General features: G+C 31.8%; 1 protein-coding gene across 1 annotated transcript in view; it reads left to right on the forward strand.

Annotated features, from left to right (window-relative positions):
• Window positions 1-24,094, forward strand: part of LRRIQ3 (leucine rich repeats and IQ motif containing 3) — a 128,837-nt gene that overhangs the window by 64,799 nt on the left and 39,944 nt on the right. The window contains exon 6 of the mRNA XM_045547745.1: window positions 10,468-10,597. Within this exon, the coding sequence (XP_045403701.1) occupies window positions 10,468-10,597 (130 nt within the window). The remainder of the gene's footprint in view (window positions 1-10,467; window positions 10,598-24,094) is intronic.

Here is a 24,094-nt window from a genome sequence, read left to right on the forward strand (position 1 = left end):
AGTATGTATTTGTTGAATGAACTGATCAAGTCTCTCATCCTTTTTTGTTATTTGTGAGTTGATACTACAACAGAGATCAAGAATCCAATCCAAATGGTACAGGGATATTGAGATAAGAAAACCACAGCCCCAGACCTCAGAGAGAGTAATTTCTACTAGGAGTGAGAAATGTACATAACTATGATATAAGGTATTATATCATATAAAGGCTTTGAAAGTTCTAAACAAAATGATATTGATTTGGTAAGGGAAAAAGAGCTATATTCTGTTTAAAATGTGACCTTTAGCTACAGAATTATTCTCAATCATTACTAATGGCTAGCTATTAGACAATGTAATCAATATACTAGAAAAATGGGATTGTGAATAGAATTGCCTTGCCATGTAAATAAAAATTCAAATATATTTCTGGAGAGATTTTCAAAGAAATGGACTCTACACTCCGCAATCCTCCCATGTCATTTCCCTTATTTATTGTACCTAGTATCAATTATTAGTACTTACAAACTAGCGTTGCTTTTTCTCAACTTGAAATTGTAACCTACTCTAAAATCTAGTGGAAATTTGCAGCATATATTTTTTACTGGGTTTTAAAAATGCTGTTGCCAAATATCCACTATGGTAGCTAAGAGTAGACATATTTTGTACGTATTGATGGCTCTAATCTTGGTATTGATAGATCCTAGACCTTAAATATTCTTGAATTGAGGGATTATAAGCTTTCTATGATCCTTTTTTCCAAGTGTTCTTAGTCTGGACATTTGCAGCAAAATGTAATATTGAGGCACCCTCATTTCCCTTGGCTATTTTTTCTATAGAAGAGAAATGTCACATTTCTTTCTATATCTACTAGGTAACGCCTGTGTTTATTTATTCAGATCATCCCTTGTGAATTCTCTTCCCCCCATATCAAGGGTATTATCACTTCTAGCCCTTTTTATTGTGATAAAGTAAGATTAGGTATCAAATACAAGGTAATAGCAATTTTTCAAAAAATAGTTAACTCGCCAGTCACTTAAAGGGGAATTGAAGGCTTTGCTTACTAAGTTAATGAGAGACTGCAGCCAAACACTAGAGCTAACAATTTTCATTCAGACAAACAAGAGAAACTCTTTTTGTTTGTGTTTTAATATAATCCCTTTGAGTATTATCTGGAAAACCTAGGATCTGGATTAATGCTTTTAAAGAAAATTGTCTTGGCTGGAAAGAGGAAAGAAAACAAAATGGGGTATGATACTAAGGGGTTGGTGAGTCCTGATTCTAAAGAGGTTTTTGAGATGATCCTTGAAACAAAGCCTACTTACAATGAACAAAATATGATGTTAACAAAGCAAATGCTTGTTCAGGTATAGAATAGTATAGACAATGTAAGAATAGGTAGTATAACAGTGAGTCTTTTCTATCAAGTTGCTTTGATCAAAAACTTATAATTTCCTTTAAAGCAAAAGGCTCTGATTCGCATCATATAAAATATGAAAACAAAATCACAATCTAATAGAACACTAACTATGCTAAATTGGGAAACTCTAATCAGGAAAAGTTGAAAATGTATCTTGAGATTGAAAGACAGAAGAGTTCAGCATAAAATATTTACTCTTGCTCTAGAAAGAAGATAGAATTGTTACCACTGCTACCCATTCCTCAATTTTTAAATTATAAAGCATCATCTGCCTTGGGAAAATAAATATCTAATATAATCATTCATCTGATTTTTTATGACCAGGTATTTATTTAGTTTGTCAACTACAGTGAGCTCCATCACCCTTCAGTTAATCCATTCCAATTTTCAGTAATGCTTTAATATATTTTTTATTATGATTGGATGAGATTTATTAATATATGGATGTCTATCCAACTTCTATACCTATTATAGATTATTTTTTCTTTGCTTTTCCTGTCTAAACCATCTAAGGAGAGCTCTTTCATTGCTATTTTGGTTATTTGGTTTTTTTGTGATGTAGAATCAATACAATGGGTAGATAGATGTGTTTTAGTGAAGATATAATTATTCCTACCAGATGGTTATATTTATGCTTTTTGTGTGTGTGACAAAATCAGAAATTGATAAAGTAGAAGAGAACCTAGAAAATTCAAGGAGTCTAAGTTGATGTACATGATAAAGAACTTAGAAGGGGATGGAAGAGTTGTGAAGAGTTGCTAAGTGAAAAGCTGTGGAATGAAATATGAAAGAATTCAGGAGGAGAAGAAGGGAGTCTTGAAAGTGTTATTGAGATAAAGTCCTGTATAAAATGCAAGGTATGAAATTATGTTTCTTTTTTCATTCATGCTTCTGTTTATTTTGCTTGTACCTTTGTTAGTCAATCATATTGTTCCCATCTAAATAAAGATTTGAGATATTTTCTTTGGTTATTTTTAATTAATTAATTAAAGAAAGCATTCTTTTATTTTATTTTTTCAGTTTTTAAAAAATTTTTTTTTCAGTTTTTTTTTTTTAATAGAGAGGAGGGGGTACAAGCACAGTTTTGTTACATGGATATATTGCATAGCAGAGAAGTCTGGGCTTTGAGTGTAGCCATCACCTGCATAGTACACCTTGTACCTATCAAGTAAATTATCACCCCTCAACCCACTCTCAGCCTCCCACTCTTCTGAGTCTCCTCTAATGTCTATTATTCCATTCTATATGTCCATGCATATACATTATTTAGTTCCCACTTACAAATGAGAACATGAGGTATATGACTTTATGTTTTTGAGTTGTTTCACATAAGATCATGGCCTCCAATTCCATCCATGTTGCTGAAAAAGACATGATTTCATTCTTTTTAATGACTGAATAGTATTTCAGTGTGTGTGTGTGTGTGTGTGTGTGTGTGTGTATCTATTGATGGACACTTAGGTTGATTATATATCTTTGCTAATGTGAATAGTGCTTCAATAAACATATTAGTGCGGGTATCTTTTTGATACAGTGATTTTTTTTTTTTTTTTTGCTTTGGGTAGATATCCAGTAGTGGGATTGCTGGATCAAAAGATTGTTCTATTTTTAGTTCTTTGAGAAATATCCACACTATTTTCCAGAAAGGTTGTACTAATTTACATTCCCACCAACAGTGTATAAGCATCCCCTTTTCTCTAAGTCCTTGACAATATTTGTTATTTTTTGACTTTTTATAGTAGCCATTCTGAATGGAGTAAGATGGCATCTAATGTGGTTCTAATTTGCATTTCTCTGATGATTAGTGATTTTGAGCATTTTTTCATAGGTTTGTGGCTATTTGTATGTCTTCTTTTGAAAAATGTCTGGTCATGTCCTTTGCCCACTTTTAAATGAATAATTTGTTTTTTCTTGTTGAGTTGCTTGAGATCCTTGTAGATTCTATATATAAGTCCTTTTCTGGATGCACATTTTGTGAATATTTTCCCCCATTCTGTAGGATGCCTACTTGCTCTGTTAATTATTTCTTTTTCTGTGCAGAAGCTTTTAAACTTAATTAAGTCCAATTTATATATTTTTGGTTTTGTTGCATTTGCCTTTTGGGTCTTAGTTATGAATTCTTTGCCTAGGCCAATGTCCAGAAGAGTTTTTCCTAGTTTTTTTTTTTTCACAATTTTTATAATTTCAGGTGTTTCATTTAGTCTTTAATACATCTTGAGTTAATTTTTGCATATAGTGATAGGGTCTGGTTTTATTCTTCTGCATATGGCTACCCAATTTCCCAAACATCATTTATTCAATAAGATGTTCTTTCCCCAATGTATGTTTTTATTGACTTTGTTGAAGATCAGTTGACTGTAGATGTGTGGCTTTATTTCTGGGTTATATATTCTGTTCCATTGACCTATGTGTTTACTTTTATACCAGAACCATGCTCTTTTGGTTACATAGACTTATTTAATGTAATTACATAATTACCTCCAGCTTTGTTCTTTTTCCTTGGAATTGCTTTGTCTGTTTGTACTTTTTTTTTTAGTTTCATATGAACTTTAGGATTGTTTTTTCTAACTTTGAAAAATGAAGTTGGCATTTTTGATAGGAATTACATTGAATCTGTAGATTTCTTTGGGCAGTACGGTCATTTTAACAATATTAATTTTTCCAATCCATAAACATGGGATGTTTGCCCATTTGTTTGTGTTATCTACAATTTCTTTCATCAGTGTTTTGTAGTTTTTGTTGTAGAGGTCTTTCATTTCCTTGGTTAGATGTACTCCTGGGTACTTTTTTGTAGGTACTATTAACAAGATTTACTTCTTGTTTTGGTTTTCAGCTTGCTCATTATTGGTGTATAGAAATGCTACTGACTTTTTACATTGATTTTGTATCCTGAAACCTTACTGAATTTGTTTATCAAATCTAAGCATTTTTTGGAAGAGTCTTTACAGTATTATTGGTATAAGATCATGTCATTAGTGAACAGAGATAATTTGACTTCCCCTTTTCCAATTTGGATGCTCTTTCTCTTGCCTGATTGTTTTGTCTAGGATTTCCAATACTATATTGAATAGGAGTGATGAAAGTGGGCATCTTTGCCTTGTGCCAATTCTTAGGAGTAATGCTTTCAATTTTTCCCTATTCAATATGATCTTGGCTGTGGGTATACTATGCCTAGTTTGTTGAGGTTTTTTTTATCATGAAAGGATGCTAAATTTTATCAAATACCTTTTCTACATCTATTGAGATGATCATGTTTTTGTTTTTAATTCTGTTCATGTGGTGGATTACATTTATTGATTTGCACATGTTGGACCATCCTTGTATCCCTGGAATAAAACCCACTTGATCATGGAGTATTATCTTTTTTATATGTCATTGGATTCAGTTTGCTAGTATTTTTTTGAGAATTTTTACTTCTATATTTATCAAGCCTATTGGTCTGTAGTGTTCTTTCCATGCTGCCGTCTTGCCTGACTTTATTATCAGGGTGATACTGGCTTCATAGACTGTGTTAGAGAGGAGTCCCTCTGTCAGGTCTGGCTTCTTGGCAAATTGTTTTCCTGTTTTTTTTTGGCTCCTTGGTTGGAAAATTCACAAGCAGGGCCAGTGTGACAGTAACCACAGACAGGAAGTAATTCCACACAAACAGCTTTTATTGCAGAAAAGAAGGGAGCTATACAAAACAAGAATACATTCAAGAAAATAACAGGTCAGTCTCCACTAGCAGAGAAAGATGTTAAGAATTCCTAGGTGGTTTCCTTTGCACAGTTGTTATCTGTGTTTTCCTATAGTCCCTCCCCACCCCACCCTCCAGCTTCTCTGCCCCTAGGAACTGCCCTCCTTGCCTGTATCTGCTACCTGCAGATTTGGTCCCTGCCTGACATCTCCTGCTTTATTTTTCAGAACAATTTTTGTAGGATTGGTACAAGCTATTATTTGTAAGTCTGGGAGAATTTGGCTGTTAAGCTATCTAGGCCTGGGCTTTTTTCTTTTCTTTTTTTTTTTTTTTTTTTGAGATTTTTTTATTACTTATTCAATCTTACTACTCCTTATTGGTCTGTTCATGATTTCTATTTCATCCTGGTCCAATCTTGGCAGGTTGTATATTTTCAGGAATTTATCCATTTCCTCTAGTTTTTCTAGTATGTGAGCACAGAGATACTTATAGTAGTCCCTGATGATCTTTTGTATTTTTGTGATATCAGTTCTAATGTCTTTTTTCATTTCTGATTGTATTTCTTTTAATATTTTCTTGCTTGGTTAGTCTACTAAATTGGTTTATCTTTTCAAAGAACCAACTTTTTGTTTCATTGATCCTTTGTATTTTTAAAAATTTCTCTTAATATTATTTATGGTTGTTGGGATCTCTGTAAGGAATGGAGCTTCATTTGATATTATATTGAACCAAAGTTTTTAAACCTCAACCCATCCCTTCTGGTACTTCTCTTTGGTACTATTCATTCAACATTTAACTAATAATTATTATGTATCTGTTGGGTGCCAGAGACCATTCTCAGCACTGAATAAACAAGACAAGCAAAGTTCTTGCCCTTGTGGACTATATTGTAGAAAAAAACAAATTGTAATTCAAGTTAATAAACAAATAAAATTGTGAGAAATAGATAAAACAAGAAGTGTGTTAAGATAGAGAATAATAGGAGGAAAATTACTTTTCATAAAATTATCACAGAAGGCTTTTCTGAGGGTATATTATTTAAAGTTAATATCTGAAGGAAAAGGAGATAACCATGTAAAATATGGGAAGGATAATGTTCCAGGCAGAAGGAAGAGCTTGCAAAAGGACCCGTGGCATGAAATAGCCTGTTTGTTCTGTGTGAAGTATTCAAGGGAGTGAATGAAATCCAGTGCGACAGGAGCATAATAAACCAAGTCAAGAGTAGCATGAGATGAGTTTGGCTATGTGTTCAAGTGCCATATTTTGAAGAGATTTTTTAGTTCACAGTAAGGACTTAGCATCTTGAACAGCCATTAGAGGACTTAAAGCTAAAAAAAAGATCAGATTTATATTTTGACAAATATAAATGTGTCTTGTGAAAGCCAGTGTGAAGGTAGCAACCATTAGGAAGTATTTGTGGTTGACCAGAAACAGATGACTGTAGCTTTAGACTAGAGAAGTAACAGTGAAAGTGGAGAGAAGTGAACATATTTGAAATGTATTTTGGAGGTAGAATTGCCAAGATTTGATGATGATTTAGATATAAGATTTCAGGAAAAGGGTTAGAGATCAAATTCTAAGTTTTTATGGATTGAACAAAAAAAAGGTATAATTTTTCAAAATGAAGAAGATGGATATTGGAGGAGATGAGTAACCTAAATCTCTCTTGATTGCCTTTTGTCTACACTAGACTTAAACATGGCTTATTTATATAGGACTTATTTAATACTTTCACAATAATTCAGTAGGTAGGCTGCTTCCTTTTCATGTTCCAGGTTATCTATAATCATCTGAAAATATGTTTCCCTAATCTGAAATAGTTCCTCAGCTAAGCTTCTGATCAGAAGCAAATGTTAGACTCATTTCCCTCATTCTATTTGAAATGCTTAACACACCTTAGGGTCATATGATGCAACAGACTCCTAATTAAGTTACTTTTAACTAAAATATTTCAGTTTTTTATCATTTATGTTTCTAAATCACATGATGTATTCCAGTCATTAAATATATTTTCTTAACTACAATATTTATTTCTACCTAACTTAATCTCTTTAATTTGACCCATTGAATTTGATAGACATTTCTCTTATATTTTGACGCAAATCATTTATATAAATTTTGACCAAAAGAGAGCTGAAAACAGATCCATGTATCATAACATTAGAGATCTCCATTTAGGCTGGCATTATTTTATTAATCCTCACTCTTTTCCATGTGGTCATTCAGCATTTCTCATTTCTATCTAATCATAGTGTCTCTTCATAAGTAATGAAAGATTTTATGAAACATATTCCTGAATGCAAGTTTATCATACCAAGGATATTTGAAGTTGAATTAATTTGACCCTATTAAAAATGAAATTATATCTAATGTAATTAGTTTGTTGTTGACTTATACTGTTCCTTGATCATTTTTTCCTTTTCTAAATGCTATCAAACATACTTAAAATATTTTCTACATTTATTATGGACCAGTGTTAAGTGTAAAATATTATAGTTAATACAATATACTTTCTGTTACCAGAAATAAGATCTTCATTAGATCATCCCGTCTTTTGATAAGCTTTCCTTCTTCATGATTGTGACGATCAATCAAAAAGTGTATATATTCTTTCTTTTCCTTCTTCCATTATGTATAACAGAAAATCCCATTTTCTTTACATTGACAATTTGTGTAAGCCTCAGTTCATTTAGAGCTTTAGCCTTTCTTGTCATCGTTCTATAGATTTGTTCCACCATCACTTATGTACCTTTTGTCATGTATTCTTTTATAAAACCAAGGAAAAATTTATTTTAAAAGGTGACGCACAATTACAGGTAGATAATTGAAAAAAAATGGAAGAGCTACAGAAACTTGTGAAAGGAACTAACTACTTAATTTCTGACCTTTTAAATTTCATGATTCTTTTAATTAACTTTATTTGTGTTAGAAATTGGATATCTCAGGTTTGACACATAGACATACATTTTTGGTTTTCTTATTCATTCAGGTGAATGTAAAGGAATAAGTACTAGTTAAAACAGGATCAATGAGCATATATTGATTATCATAGGTAGGATAAAAGTGTGATATATAGAAGAAGAAATGGCCCATTTCTATGGCTCACAAGAAGTTTGAAGTGATTTTTAACATGTGACAAATTACTTCGTTAGGAGAGAGAGAGAGACAGAGAGAAGTTACCAAAACAGAGCACAATTCTTATTAGTAGGAAGATAAAAGAATGATGATGTAACTTGAAAAGGAATTACAGAAGCATTTGGAGTTGATTGTTACAGATTTGATTAAAAATACTATTCTACATTATTTTGTCATGCTTGTTTAATAGAAAGAATTGGCTCTAAATGAAAATAGAGACATTATTTAAAATTATGTCTTATTTTGATAATACACTTTGATATTATGAGCAATTAAATTATAATTATTATTGGAAACCTTAAGGAAAATTTCTAAATATTAATATAAAGAGAATATATGGGCTCAAAAGTACCTACTTATTTGTATTTCTAGGAAAATGTAGTGATTTTGTCATGTAAAGACTGAAAGGAAATTGTTTTGTGTAAGAGTTAATGAGTGAAGGATTTTTCAGTAAAGAATAGAAACTGAAATCCATTCTAGGACCAGATTATACCTACTACCTGTAATGAGCATTAAAAAATCTTTGCACTATGAGTCACTGCATAGACACAGGTTGTTTTCAATATGTAAATTAGAAAACATTACATATAAAATTTAAAAGTTAGAAATTTTAGGATATTTAATTAAGTACATCTGTATTGTGTGGTATAGGAATTTTGGCCAAAAATTGTAAATACAGGAGACCAGGACACATATCCCAATGTCTTTTCTGAATTATTGAAAAAAGGCTATTTAAACAAGTATGCAGGTCAAAATAGTAGGAGAAATGTGAGGATGAATTCTCTATTTCCAAATTCCATCAGCTACGATATCTCAGAGAGTTTATCTGACTTTCCTCTCCTTGGATGAAGGTGGTGACATTCACCAAAACTAGGAATAAGTACTAATAGATTTAGAGGAAAAAATGTGACTTTAATTTTCTTGAGTATGAGATGTCTGTGAGATTTTCCAGGGTGAAAGAGCACAGCTTGGTGGTTATGATTATTAAATGAGTTAATATCTGTAATGAGTTTAAAATATGGCAGATGATAAGCACTAAGTGCTCCATAAGCAAATATACAAAAGCAAGCATCTCAGAAAGAAGATCTACCTGATGATAAATATTTGTGAGTCTTAAGAATTTAGATAAGCATTTCTCACCAAGAAGAGTATAATATCCTGGGAAAATTTTTCAATATACAAACATACACCCCCTTCTAAGGTTCTGAGTTTTTCCCTGTGCCAGAGACTATCAGTTGCCTATCAATATCTATCCTTTTCTTCTTTCTTGGTAATAGGCCCCCAATTTTATCCCAGGCAGCAAAATACCTAGAAAAAGGCCACATTCCCTTCCCTCCCCTTTGTAGCTATGGATGGCCAATGGGATACAAACAGAAGTTATTTGAAGAACCTCTGGGAAAGCTCCTTAAGACACATGGTTTTTGCCCTTTTGTCATTTCCCCTTTCCTCCATCTTCCTGATACTATGTTTGGAGCTCTAGTACCTGTCTTGACTCATGAGAAAACTTTTAGGATAGAACTTATGCAGATGCAGTAAGACAAAGATGATAAAGGAATTTTGAAAGAGCCTGGTCCCTGATGACCTGGTGATACTTCTGTAACAGTCTGGATGAACTGTGAGGGGAAAAACAGATAACACTGTATTATTAAAACATCCCCACCAGTTTATGGACATTATGCAGTTTGTATTTGACAGTGCTCCCATTCTCCATGAAGCTCATCTTCAATATTCTACTTGTTATTCCTCCCACACATATCTGATCCATTTGTACTTTTAAGATCTTTGATAATTCTGGTCCCGTTTCTCCCTCCTTTTCTTCCTATGTCACTGCCCCTCCTTTTTCCTTCTGTTATTGCCTTTTAGTGTTCTGTGAAATAACTTTGTTTCTCTCTTTCTTACTCAGAATCTTCCTTCAGGCTCTCTGGGCAACATTGTCCTACTTCTTTTTATTCCTTGCTTATCCTTCTCCCTTGTTCCTTTTGCTGTGGCACACTCCTGGCAGAACAACCTTTCCCTCAATCTTCCTTACAGTATTATCCAAGGTACATCACTAACTGTTGATAGAAAGACAATTTATCGAAATTATACACAATGACAATGGAGCACTTTTTTTCCTTAACTCTTCTTGTCTCACAGGTTTTTTGTTGTTTTATAAATGAAAATCAGTCATGAAAATGTATAATACATGTGAGAGCTCTTTGAAAACTAAAATACATGAGATACTATCATTGTCATTGCTTTTATTTTGTCTTCACAGAATATATATTCTCCTGTTGATTTAACAAATTTTAATGAACACAGAAAGCATGTATTCCCTATTTTATATGAATTAAAAACAAAAGATATTTGCAGAAAATCCAAAAAATCAAGACATCTCATTCAAAAAGGTTAGTTATATGAATTTTTGATTGTATTTAATAAACATATTTTGATGAAGACTAAATAATATAATTAGAAATTGGGCATATTGATTTTGAGCTATAAATGCAAGAGTCCATGGAATATATGTTGAGACTTTTAGATAAAATATGTATATGTCATTCAATATTTTCTGAATATACATATTTAGAAGGTTGTTTCATGGTTATCATGAACCTGATTTTGGGTAGAAATTGGGAATTAGGAGAAATTGGTGTTAGCAAGAATCATATTGAACTGATAGCTTTGTTACTATATGGCTATGCCAACGTTTTATCTCCTTCAGGAAATATCAAGTATCAGATTAATTATTTAAACTTATTTAAACTAAAAAATAATATTAAATTTCCTTCAGAGGTTTCTTTTTCTACCAGGTGTTCTATAGCTTCACAGTGATTTGTCTCAGTTTTTGTTTTATTGGTTTATTTTCACTTTATTCAATTTGCAGTGCTTTTTCAATCTGAAAATTTATGTCTCACAATTCTGTATATTTTTCTTATATTATTTTTGTGTCAAGTATACAGAACATAAGATTTACTATTTTAACCATTTTTAACTGCACATCTCTGTGGTAATAAGTCCATTCATGTTATTGTACAACCATCCCAAACATCTATCTCCAGAACTTTTTCATCTTCCCTAACTAAAACTCTGTACTCATTAAACACTAGCTCCCAATTCTTTCCTAACCCCAGCCCTGGCAACCACCATTCTACTTTTTGTCTCTCTATTTTGATTACTTGAGGTATCTCATATAAGTGGGATCATGCAATATTTGTCCTTATGTGACTGACTTAATTCACTTAGCATAATGTCTTCAAGGTTCATCTATGCTGTATCATGTGTCAGAATTTTCTTCCTTTTTAAGGCTGATATTGTGTATATATAACACATTTTTCTTATCCATTTATTCATCAGTGAATACTTGGGTTGCTTCCACACTTTAGCGATTGTGAGCAATGATGCTAATAATGTGGGTGTACAGTTGAGACCAAACTTTCAATTGTTTGGAGTATACCTAGAGGTAGAATTTCCAGATCATATGGCAATTCTACTTTTAATTTTTTGAGGAACAGCCATACTATTTTCCAAAGCAGATGTGCTATTTTACATTTCCACCAACATTGCACAAGGGTTCCAATTACTCCACATTCTGGTCAACACTTGATATTTCCTGTTTGTTTGTTTAAATTATAGCCATCCTACTGGGTGTGAGGTGGTATTTCATTGTAGTTTTAATTTGCACTTCCCTAATGATTGATAGTGTTGGGCATCTTCATCTTTTCATTTACTTACTTGGCTATTTGGGTATATTATTTGGAGAAATGTCTATTCAAGTCCTTTGCCAATTTCCTAATTGGATTGTTTGTATTTTTGTTGTTGAATAGTATGCTTTCTTTATATATTCTGGATATCAGTCCCTTATCAGATATATGATTTTCAAATATTTTCTCCCATTCTATGGGTTTCCTTTTCACTCTGTTTATGGTGTCATTTGATACAAAAAAGTTTTTAATTTTTATATAGTCCAACTTACTTATTTTTTTCTTTTGTTATCTGTACTTTTTTGTGTCATATTCAATAAAGTATTGACAAATTCGATGTCATTAAGCCTTTAGTTTTAGCTCTTACATTTAGGTCTTTGATCCATTTGGGGTTAATTTTTTGTATATAATATAGAGTAAGAATACAACTTCAGATTTTTTTGTATGTGTATGGATATCCAGCTTTTTGAACATCTGTTGCTGAAAACACTGTCCTTTCCCCATTGAATGGTCTTGAAAGTCTTGTTGAAAATCATTTGACCATATATGCAAGAGTTTATACCTGGGTATTCTATTCTATTCTATTGATCTATATATCTGTTGTTATGTCACATACCCTTCTGACTATCATAGTTTTGAAGTAATTGAAATTTTAATGGAAATTACGTAGAGTTTGTAGATCACTTTGAATAGTATCTTAACAATATTAAATTTTCTAATTCATAAATATAGAATGTGTTTCCACAGACTTACTAGAATGTTCTAAACAATTTCTACTCTGCTTCTTCCATCCTCCCATACTTACAGAGGGAAACTTGAATGGATTACTTCTTCCCAACCTTTCCTGTAGTGAGCAGGTATATGCACAGCTACCCCCAAAGGCTGAGGGAGCTGAGGGGCCAAAGAAAGTGGCTGACAAATCCAATTTCTCAGAAAGAAATATTTAATAGGGACTTACACACAAATAATGTCTCAGGTGGCTACAAGACTATATATCCCTGAACCCACCCTCCAGAAAGAATCCTTTTTATAGCAGGCTTTTAAGGTAAAGACATGTGCAGCTGGTCATCCCTCAGACTTTTTTTCTGAAACTCATGACCACTGGGGAGATTAGATAAGTATCTTTGTGAGGGGTTATTTATGCTGCAGGCATTGTTTAATGACCTTGCTGCAGAACACCCTAGTATGCAGGAGTCAACATCATCAATCATCAGGGAGGGAGGTTTTGCTTCAAGACAGTGTCTTTCTTGCCACGAAACAGGCTGTTTTCCTGCACAACCACACTGCACCACACTGAGAAGATGGGTAGACCATGGCAAATAAAATCACCAGAAAATGTTTCTCTGTTTTGAGTATGGCTTTTTCTTAGTTGGACATTCACTTACTTGCTGTTAATTTTTGATTCATTTCCAGAGCTCCTTTAGTCATTATCTAGTTGTTTATTTGATTTTTCTATGGGGGAAACATTTTATCTTCTAATTCTGATATTTTTCAATTTTGTAATAAAATTTATAAAATCCAAATTTTTCCCATTATTCCCTTTACACACACATACACACACAATGGTATCCTTGGTTCATAGATACAATATCTTCTCTATACTTCTAAGGATATTAATACTATACGAATTTGTTTAATTTTTTGTGGGTATCTCTTCTGCACACTGCATTCTCCTATTCTCCCACATGACTTTTTTCTTAGAGCTTTTCTCTAAAATTCTGATAATCTTTGTGCATTTAGTCCCATTTAAGAAGTTTATGAAATATTATTTGAAAACTGTGTTTATGTATGTGGCTATTTTTTTTGACATGTGATCTTTAATGTAGGACAATAGGTGGGGTCCAGATGTTTTTTTCTGAGATCTGAAATATGAGGTTTTTCCAACAGAAGATTGCTCTGATGTTCTACCTGTGATATATGAGAAACTTCTACTGTTCTCAGCAAAATTTGATATGAAAACTTTAATTTCATTAGCCTATTTTTAGTCAGGTACTTTACCCTCTATCTTTAGCTGTGCCTGAAGTCCCTGAATTTAGAACCTCTCTGGTTTAACATTTGAGGAGGGTGAGACTTTAGTTTCCTGCCATGGCAAAAGGGTGGAAGAGTCTCCTGAGTATGTGTAGTTGCTCAGAGGATCAGTTGGTCTAATTATGCCTTTCAAACAATTTTTCAACCAGCTTCCAATTCCTAGCTTTTGTAGTGTTCACATTGTGAATAAGCTTTCTTCTTTGCTTCTGTACAGCAAATCTTATTTTTTTTATTTTTTATTTTTTTGAGACAGTCTCATGCCATTACCCAGGCTAGAGTGCTGTGGTGTCAGCCTAGCTCACAGCACCCTCAAACTCTTGGGCTCAGGTGATCCCCCTGCCTCAGCCTCCCAAGTAGCTGGGACTACAGGCGTGCACCACCATGCCCGGCTAATTTATTTTTTTTTCCGTTTTTAGTAGAGACAGGGTCTCACTCTTGCTCAGGCTGGTCTCAAATACCACAACAAATCTTAAATGTTAAATTTCTAGTGTTTGTTATCAGTTACCTTTCATCCACCTGGTTTCCAGCTTCCAAATGTGTTTTTGGTGTCATTGCTATGTTCTACCTTTCTTTTTTATTGTGTGTAGAAATGTTTTAAAAATAATTTTTGATCTTGGTACAGGGGTATGAGTAGGGAGCAGAGAAAAAGAACATACATTCAAAATATTTAATTCACTTGAACTCTATGCTGGTATTTTATATTGAATCAACTTCTGTCCACAATTTTTATTACATATATGGGAACAGGAAAAGTGAGAAGGACAAAGAAAAAGAAGTAGAAAGTATGGAATTTTGAGATACCTATCCTCTTCCAGGCAAGGGACATCTGAACCCTTGAAAAATATCACTCATAAGTCATGCTGAGCCCTAACTGACTTCTCTCTGAAGTGAATGTTTACACATCAACATCTAATGGATCATGAAAATTAAAATGTGTTTGCCATTCCAGTGCTAGATAATGTCACTTTGTAACATTTAATTTATTATTTCTGTTTTACCGATGAGGAAGGTGAGTTTATATAGCTAATTTATCCAAGGTCACATAATCCAAAAATGCCAGAGCTGGCACTATGTTCTGGATCTGTTTCTTGTTTCAAAGTCTAGTATTGCCCTTTCTATTTCACCATTGTGCCTCCTGAGGACTGGAAATGTATTGCTATGTAATAATTAAGGCTTATTCATGGGAATATCTTTGTGGTAGAGTAAGCTATCTGAATCCATGAAATTTAATAAAATCTGTCATCCCCTTTGTCAGTCTAAATATTGTAGAATCACACATTTTATATAAAATTCTATTAGTTGTTTCCCAAGTTTATTTTGAAGTTTCTGATGTTAAAAATAAAAGCCATGGGAAGTGAAGGGTATCTTACTTATCTAAAGATACTATAATTAGAAGAATTACAGTAAAAATGGCATTTCATTTTTCTATATTTCTTTAATTTAAATCACAGCCAATTATACTCATTTTAACAAAATAATTATTTTAAAAGCAGCCAAAATTGTACTCATGTTGCTTGAACAGATTACTTTTATTTGGTATGAGTTTTTATCAATTCTGTATTGAAAGTCTCTTTTATTTTCTTTCATTGAGTAATATTTTCTGCCACTTTTTAATTATCTCATTTTTCTATTTAGGATTATCTTAATTCTTTTTACCAATTTTTACATAGTAGTATATATTATACAGGGTGAAAAATGCCATTTCCTCTTGAAAGTCTTTCTTTTTCCTTCAAAACAAAATTTTTTCTTTCAGAATGTTGAGTATAATTTATTTTCTCTGATCTCAATTATGGGCTCAACAAATGTTAGTTTGGAAGATTAGGAGGTTTGGCAGTCTTTCTTCCACCATTTAGTTGTTAATACTAAATAATAGTGTTGTGTTAGAGATGAAAACTCTTTCTGGACTTACTCACTACTACAAAATTGAAAGATGATTAATGCTGGCAGCACTGAGAAGAAAAGGAGGTGACAGTCCCATAAGAAGCAGCCTTTTTTAAATTTCATAATTTTCTTAAAGGGAATCATTTTAATTCTGTCTTTACCTAGTTTTTTGTTGTTTGTTAAAACCTAGTTATGATCAGTTTTCAGATATGTTCCATGTTTTCTTGAAAATGTATGGATTTTATAATTGTTGATTAAGAAAGGAGAGAGATATGTTGAAATCTTCTACCATATAATTATGGATTTGTTTGTTTCTCTCTAATTCTATCAAATTTTGTTTTCTACATTGATGTGATTTTATTAAGGGTTTAAATGATTGTATTTTTTTCATATTCTTGGTGAATTAAAACTTGTATCATTTGTATTTACCTTCTTTATCCCTAACAATGCTTTTACCCTATACTCTATGTTTCTGATATTAATATAGCTATACCAGCTGTATTTTAGGTGCAATTTTCCTATTATATTTTTTCCATCCTTTTACCTTTGACTTTTTGTTTTATGTGTATATTATATAAATAGCATATATCTGGGCCAGCTTATTTAGTCTATTGGTGTATATTGTATTTATTGAGGTAACTAGACCTTTTTCTATCCTCTACTTATTTTTTAAGTTGGTTCCACTCATTCTGTTTTTTTCTTCTTTCTTATTTTTTCGTGATTAACATCTACATCTTCTCTTCCCTTTGTTTCTTTTGAAATAATTTTAAATTACAAAATGATGCAAAAATACAAATTATTATTAAATATTCTTTACCAATATTCCCAAATGATATCATTTCATATAATTATAGTACGATTCTCAAAACCAGGGAGTTAACATTGATATACTATTAATTTATCTATTAACCATATTCATGCTTCTCCAATTGTCCAGCCAATGTCCTTTTTCTGGTCCAGGAGCCAGTATCTAGATTTTCATTAGGTTATCTTAAATATATTCTCTCTGCTCTGCTTATTTGGTCTTACCTTTTAAGAAAAATTTAAGGGAATCTTACCAACTTACCTCTATGCTTTATATCATTATCAGCATCTCATAGATCTTTCAGGGAGTTTGGATCATAATCCTGATTGACTCAGTCCCAAACACCATAATCCTGAATCTTGAAATCCCAAAAGATCAAAATCCATAAAGTCTAAATCCCTAACATCTAAAATCCTGAAAATCACAGTCCCAAAGGATTAAAATCCGAATGTTAAAATTTTAAAAACCAAATTCTAAGGAAGGAATCAGTATGTTTTAGATTGTTTGCAGGATAGCAGCATTGTGTTAGTTGCTTCCTTTTAGGTGGAACTATTACCTTCTTTTTGTATTTATTTGGAAATTAAGTATGGTTTAAGGAGATGCATATGGGTGCCAAATTCACAAATGGCCCTTTGAACTCAATTTTAGGTGTCAACTCTCCTAGGTTAAGGAATTCCTAGAAACCTGGTACAGAATTTTTTTGGGATGTCTGTGAGGGTGTTTCCTGAAGAGACTAGTGAGTGAGTCTGCATGAACTAGGTGGGGATGAACTTTCCTCAATGTTGTTGGAAAACATTTAATTGGCTGGGCTCAGTGAGAACAAATATAGATGGCAAATTTGTCTCCCTCTGAGAATTGGAATAGACTTTTCTTTTTCTGCTTTGGACATCAGAAATTTGACTCTACAAAAGTACATTATCATAATGGTTGAATTTGTGTGTAAGCATTGTGCATATATGTAAAAACATTGACACTTGATAAAGAGATGTCCATTTGGTACATCTTTATTTGTGAAAGATAAAATTTCTTGTGATTTCAGCTCTTTGAGCAACTGCATATGCAGTCGTGACTCATTGTGGTTTTTGACCTATTTTGTCAAAAGACTTAGATTGTTCTTCATAGTTTTTCAGACCATAGTTATAAAGCTATGTGCACACAATTGTCAACCATAGTAATATGCATTTATACATTTCCCTTTCTGACCTATTTCTTTAGAAATATGGTTCATCTGCTTGTAATTATTATTCATGTGTGACTGTCAGTGTATCTGAGTGTTTATGCTTCCAAAAATATGTATTATTTCATATTTTATTGTGTAAAGTGTCCTATAAATTGTTCTCTCGTGGTTTTATACGTTTCTCAAATACACCCACTTTTAAAAATGTAAATATACTCAGGAGGCTGATGCAGGAGGAATGCTTGAGGCCAGGAGTTTGAGTTTAAATGTAAATAAATATAATTTAATGAATTTTTAAATTATTTTTTTCCAAAATTGTATTTTCAGGATTTTGATCTTTCAGGATTGTGATTTGGGGGATTTTAGACTTTAGGATTGTGATCTTTAAGATTTCAACATTCAGGATTATGGCTTCAGGGTTGTGTCTTTTGGGATTCTGATCAGCTCCCTGTTTCCTTCTCATTTAATTTAATCTTATTTTCCTTCAAAAATATTTTTAATTTGAGGTTATAGTGAAAAACCTTTTTAAATTTTATCTCAAAGACTATATTTACTCTCACATTTGAACAATAAATTGGGTAGATTTTTAAGTCTAAATTATTTTCTTTCACTTAAAAACTATCAGTTCATTGTCTTTTTTAATTTAGTATTGTTGCTGAGAAATCTGATGTCACTTGACTCTTGTTCCTATGGAAGCTTTTAAAATTGTCTCTTTGTCTTCATTATCTTTAAATTTCATTATAATATATCTACGTGGGTTTTGTTTTTCATTTGTTCTCTTCTATGTGGCAAATCTTCCATTATTTCTTCATATATTTCCTTCTCTCCATGTTTATTTTTCTCTCCTTCTGGGACACCAACTACCCAAGTATTTTCATGACTGTCTTCCATATTTTTCATCTTTTCTTTTATATTTTGTATCTCTTTATGCTTCCTAGATTTCTTCTGGGAACAATTCCTCAATCTGACCTTCAAATTTATGAATTGTTCTTCAACAGCATCTCTTTTACTGTTTATATTATCTACCTACCTAATGCCATTTAGATATTTTTATTACTATTTTTTTCTTATTCTTGGTTCATATTGTTTTTCCTTCCCTTTTCTTTTTGATACATTCAATAAAATTATTTCAAATTCTTAATCTGTCTAATTTTGCTTTCAATACTATCTGTTGTCACACTTGTTATTTTCTCTTGATGTTTTATTTTAGCTTGCAGTGTCATATTCCTTGGGGTTTGGGCTTCTGTGTTTGATAATGTGTATTGGGATATTGACAATAGTTAGATACTAGTCTGTGCCTATCCAGATATGTTCAAAGAGAGGAGAATGGATAAGCTCAGTGCAGAGACCACCAGACTCTGCAAATAACACTCCCGTTTGGTGTTATCACACCAAAAATTTTTCAGGTTAACTACTTTCCAAAACCTTAGAAAGATACAGTCGACCTAGATTGTGGTCTACCATCAATAGGCCATATCCTCATACTAATTATTTTTTCTTGCCTAAATTATTTCAATAGATTGTCAATTGATCTTTTCTCTACCAATACAGCATTTCAATAATATATACCTGATTATATTATGTTCTTCTTCTAAAACTTTTTTTTAAAAATGACTACTGCCTATAGAATAAATTTTTCAGTGAGAACCTCTACCACATGATCTGACTTAGGTTTTATATATATATATATATATATGTTTATATATATATATGAATCTGACATCTATCAGATTGAGGAATTTTTGCAGAAATAATATATAAATACATATGTACATATATATTTTTCTATGTGTGTATATATATGTAGAAAGAGAGAAAGAGAGCACCTCACATCTTAGCACTTCTCCTTCTTTATAAATGGTATGTTCTAAGCATACAGTATTACTTATAATTCCAAGAATATACCACTGTGTCTGTGCTAGTGTTCTTTCCTCTACCTGGATGTGCTTCCATTTTGCCTGTGGAAAATTTTTTTAATACCATAATTATGTTTATTTTCTTCATTTAGCTTCTATTCTCCCCAATAATCAAAATGAATGCCTTGATTTTATGTATCCCATAACACTCTATTTGCACTTTTTGTTATGGTTATTTTTGACAAATTTCCCCTTGTTGAAATATGAATTCCTTGAAAACAACAATTGAGTTTTATTCTTCTTCTGTCTCATAACATTCCACAGTGTATTGTGCCCACAAAAAGTATTCTTAAATGATATTAAATCAATGTACAAATGAATTCTACATTCTATCCAAGAATGGTAAATAGTATGGCAACTGGTAAGCATGTGGATAGTAGTAATGCCTATTCCTCTCCCTTAAAGACAACTTTCATAGTTTTATTCGTTAATTTTCCCAACAAGTAAATTTATTGAGTATCTATGTGCACTGAGGATACAGTAATGAACAAGACAAATAGCAGTTCATCAAGCTTATAAAACAGTGTTTTGCAACCTTTCTCAAATGATGGCACATATTAAAAATGAAATAATCTGTATGGCACTTTAAGGTACACTAGGTGGTTTTGGGGAGCATCTATATGGGGATACATGGGGAGTAAACTTATGCTTTTAACATTAAATAATTATGACAAAGAAAATAAAATATAGTATATTAGTGGATAGATATGTGTGGGTGAAAAAATACATATTTTCCAAATAAGATTTTCCCATATTTTTAATAAATATTATATTTCTGTGAATGTGAATTTTTATATATAGTTTTATGCTTAAAAATATATGTCATTTTTGATCAAGACTTCTTAGCATTGATTTCTTATTTTTCTTTTAATTTGAGAATTTTTTTTGCTTTTTAATTTTATGCTTTATAATGTTGCTTGGCTTTTAAAAATATATACATGTACTAATTTGGTAAAACTAATTTAATTTTTAAAAGAATGGACTGTTCAATTGTGTTGATACCAGCTAAGGTATCTTGGAATCTGATAAAAAAATAGTATTTATTGAATTTGGAACATGGAAGTCAATGGTGACCCTGACGAGAGCAAATTCAATAAAGTGGCAGGGATGGGAATTATGTTGGAGAAGGTTAAGAGTGAATGGAAGTAAGAAGTAAAGACACTGCCAATATTTAACTCTTTTGAGTCATTGTAAAGTATATAATCTTTATGTTTAAAATAACCTTCAGGCACTGAAAAGAAGACATCAACCTTTGAGTACCAGAAATTCTGGTACTCAAATTATGATCCAAAGGTATTTTTAGTGTTATAAATACTTTATTATATTTGTACTTTGAAAAGTTATTAGCTATGTATAAAGTATAAAAGAACATTATGGTCAGAATAATTGAATAAGCAAAACTTTATACTTAAAATTAATTCTGGATATCATGAAGTTTATAATATATAAGTTGGTAGAAAAGGGAGGGAGAACATGGTAAAGATAAGCAATTACTCCTCCCTTCTTCCAAGATACAGGAAATTTGAGTAGATGGCTACAAGTTAATATTTTTTTCTTCATAATAGTACAGTCTGCTAATAGACACCTAATTCCAACTAGCCCAGAAATTTCTCCATTAATCAGAGCATAAATGTGAGCAATTATTGCCTCACAATATGGGTCAACTCCCAGTAGACCTATCCCGTAGATACTATTCCTCTTGAACACTGATTGTTAATTTTTTTTCTTCATTGGTCACAAATCCAAATCTGAAGAAATTTAAGAATCTAATAAAAATATTAATCTCTTTCCATTTCCAAAAATGCATGTATGAACACAAACTCATTTTAGTTTTAATTTTAAAGAGTTCATGGAAGCACCAAATCCTCATCCATAGTTCTTAAAGCAGTTGATAAAAACAGGAATTACATAATCACATAATATACAAGATTTTATGCTACTTCTAAAATCTCCAAGGGAAGTTCACGTAAGTAGTAATGGTTCTGATAACATCAACTACACATCTTGTACATTTTTATGTCTTCATAACTTGAACAACTCTTAAACATAGGCATTGTATAAGATTCACTTGAAATATGAGATGTTTAATGGTTCTGACAGAGTATACATTAGTCTGAGTGCTATTCATTCCACCTGTTATAATATTTCCAACTTTAAGATATCATTCTTAAATACCAATATTTATGTGGCTTAATGTAATATAAATAATCAAACTATCCATAAGAGAATATATGATTTATTAATGTGTAATCATAAGTAACATAATACTATGCAATATATTTTCTGATCCTTATATTGTTAATATAAAGTCAGTCAGAATAATTAATACATTGCTGAGTATTGCAACTCCAATATGGGCCATCTTTTCCTACTCATTTTCTCACCTAGGCATTCTGACTTAGGCAAAACTTTCAAAACATTTATTAAATAAATAGATACACTAATGAAGGTGACCCATGCTATTTGTACCATGATCATATGTCCCAGTTTTGCCCAGCAAAGTTTCAGTTAGTACCTGTTATCCTGGTGTATAACAGTGCCTTTGTCTTGAACATATCCCAATCTAAATGATACATGGTTACACAATTATGTGCCACCTCCACTTTTTCTCATCCATTGGCCAGTTTAAAATGATCAGATTGTCAAGTTAGACTCACACAAGTCAGAGATCTTACTCCAATACCAAATTTTGCTAATAATTTCAAGGATGTGATCAAGAGACTCAAATGAAGCAGAGAGAGATCTATCTGGGACATCAAGGGTGGCTCTCTAGGTCTTCTCTTTCCTTGAAGAATGTGCACCTCTGGCCCCAAAAATCAAGTGAAGTCTCTAGTAAGGTTTATGAGTTTGCTTCACACAAAATCAAGTGTCTACATTATGAAATACTTTCATTTTATATCCCAGAGAATCATGTACTTTATATGACATTCTCCAGGGAGTACATCTCACAGACTGGGTTTATTTAATATAAGTAATCCTTTAGCCAGGGACCATTCTCCTAAAAGTATTCTATAGATAAGGTCTCTTCCTTCTAGAAAATATCATTTGTCCATTTTTTCTGGTGTTCCAGTTGACATAGGAATCAGATTAGATCACCTGCCTTCTTTGATTTCCTCAAGACTATCACCTTATATACAAAATGAATGGATTACTGGCCAGGTACTTTAACTCCTTCCTCCACCTCTGCAACGGGTTTTGAAATTCGGAGAGTATTTTATTATACTAAGATTTCTTTTTATTATGTTTTAAGTTATTACTACATATATACTTTTATCAGCTCTAGGCATTCAAAATTCAACAGTAAACAGGGTATATAAAACCTCATGGAACTTGAATATTAGTGTAAGGATGATATTATTTGTTTCAGTGGAACTGCTGAAGGAATATGAAGTTTAAAATCCCCATGCATTTACTTATAACATTAGAATAAGGATAGGTATTATATTGTCAAATTTATATTATCAAATCAGTTAGTTGAATTTTATGTGATATCTGAGCTATTGATTGCTTTGTTGTAAAATTACCAAAAATCCTATTTTATTAATTAATTAGCTTGTAATAATAGATGTTTTTAAGTTAAAGCTATTATTCCTTTTCATTTTTATTTTATACTGCCTAACAAAATATTTTATTTTTCTCTATGAAAATGATGCTGCAAGTCAGACATTTTAAAGCAACATTATATTAATACTTTATGAATATCTATTCCATCTTAGGTTTTAAGAGGTTTTATTGGTGTTAGAAATTAAACATATACATTTCTTAATTTATTCTGAAAGATTGTGGCATACCAGATTGACATTAGTACCCTAAAAGTGTGTATCATGTTAATTGTTTTTAACCCTTTATAGTAAGTATAGCTGTAGTATGGGCCAATCCTATATAGTTATTCTAGAACACCATTTATATTTCAGATAGTTACGAAGAAGTAAATTCAAATCCTTTATAGAAAGTGCCAGCTATTACATAAAAGACATTTCTGAGAACAAAACTGCTACTTCCTATTCAGAATATAAGGTCAGCATGTTAATTATTTGAGGGTCATTATATCAAAGTGCCTGTGATCAGATTTATAAAATCCTTAGTTATTTTACCTCCATTACATACTTTGTCTTGCTCCAAATCCACTTATGTCTGAAATGAAGACTCTAGAGGACATTTTATGGTTTCCATTGAAACACATTACATTTTCTACCTCCAACATTTTTCTTCCAAATTCTTCCAATTTATCATATCTTGCTGATTTCAAGCCACTTGTGCTTTACACAATTTTAACTCTGCTTTTTTTTTCTATTCTCCTAAATTGTTTGCTGAAATGACTGAATTTTAGTCTGGGATATAAAATAGTATCAACTAAATTACTTCAAATGAGCAATTAGAGCATACTCATGCAT

Source organism: Lemur catta, chromosome 3 (genome assembly GCF_020740605.2).
Source record: "Lemur catta isolate mLemCat1 chromosome 3, mLemCat1.pri, whole genome shotgun sequence".
NCBI lineage: Eukaryota > Metazoa > Chordata > Mammalia > Primates > Lemuridae > Lemur > Lemur catta.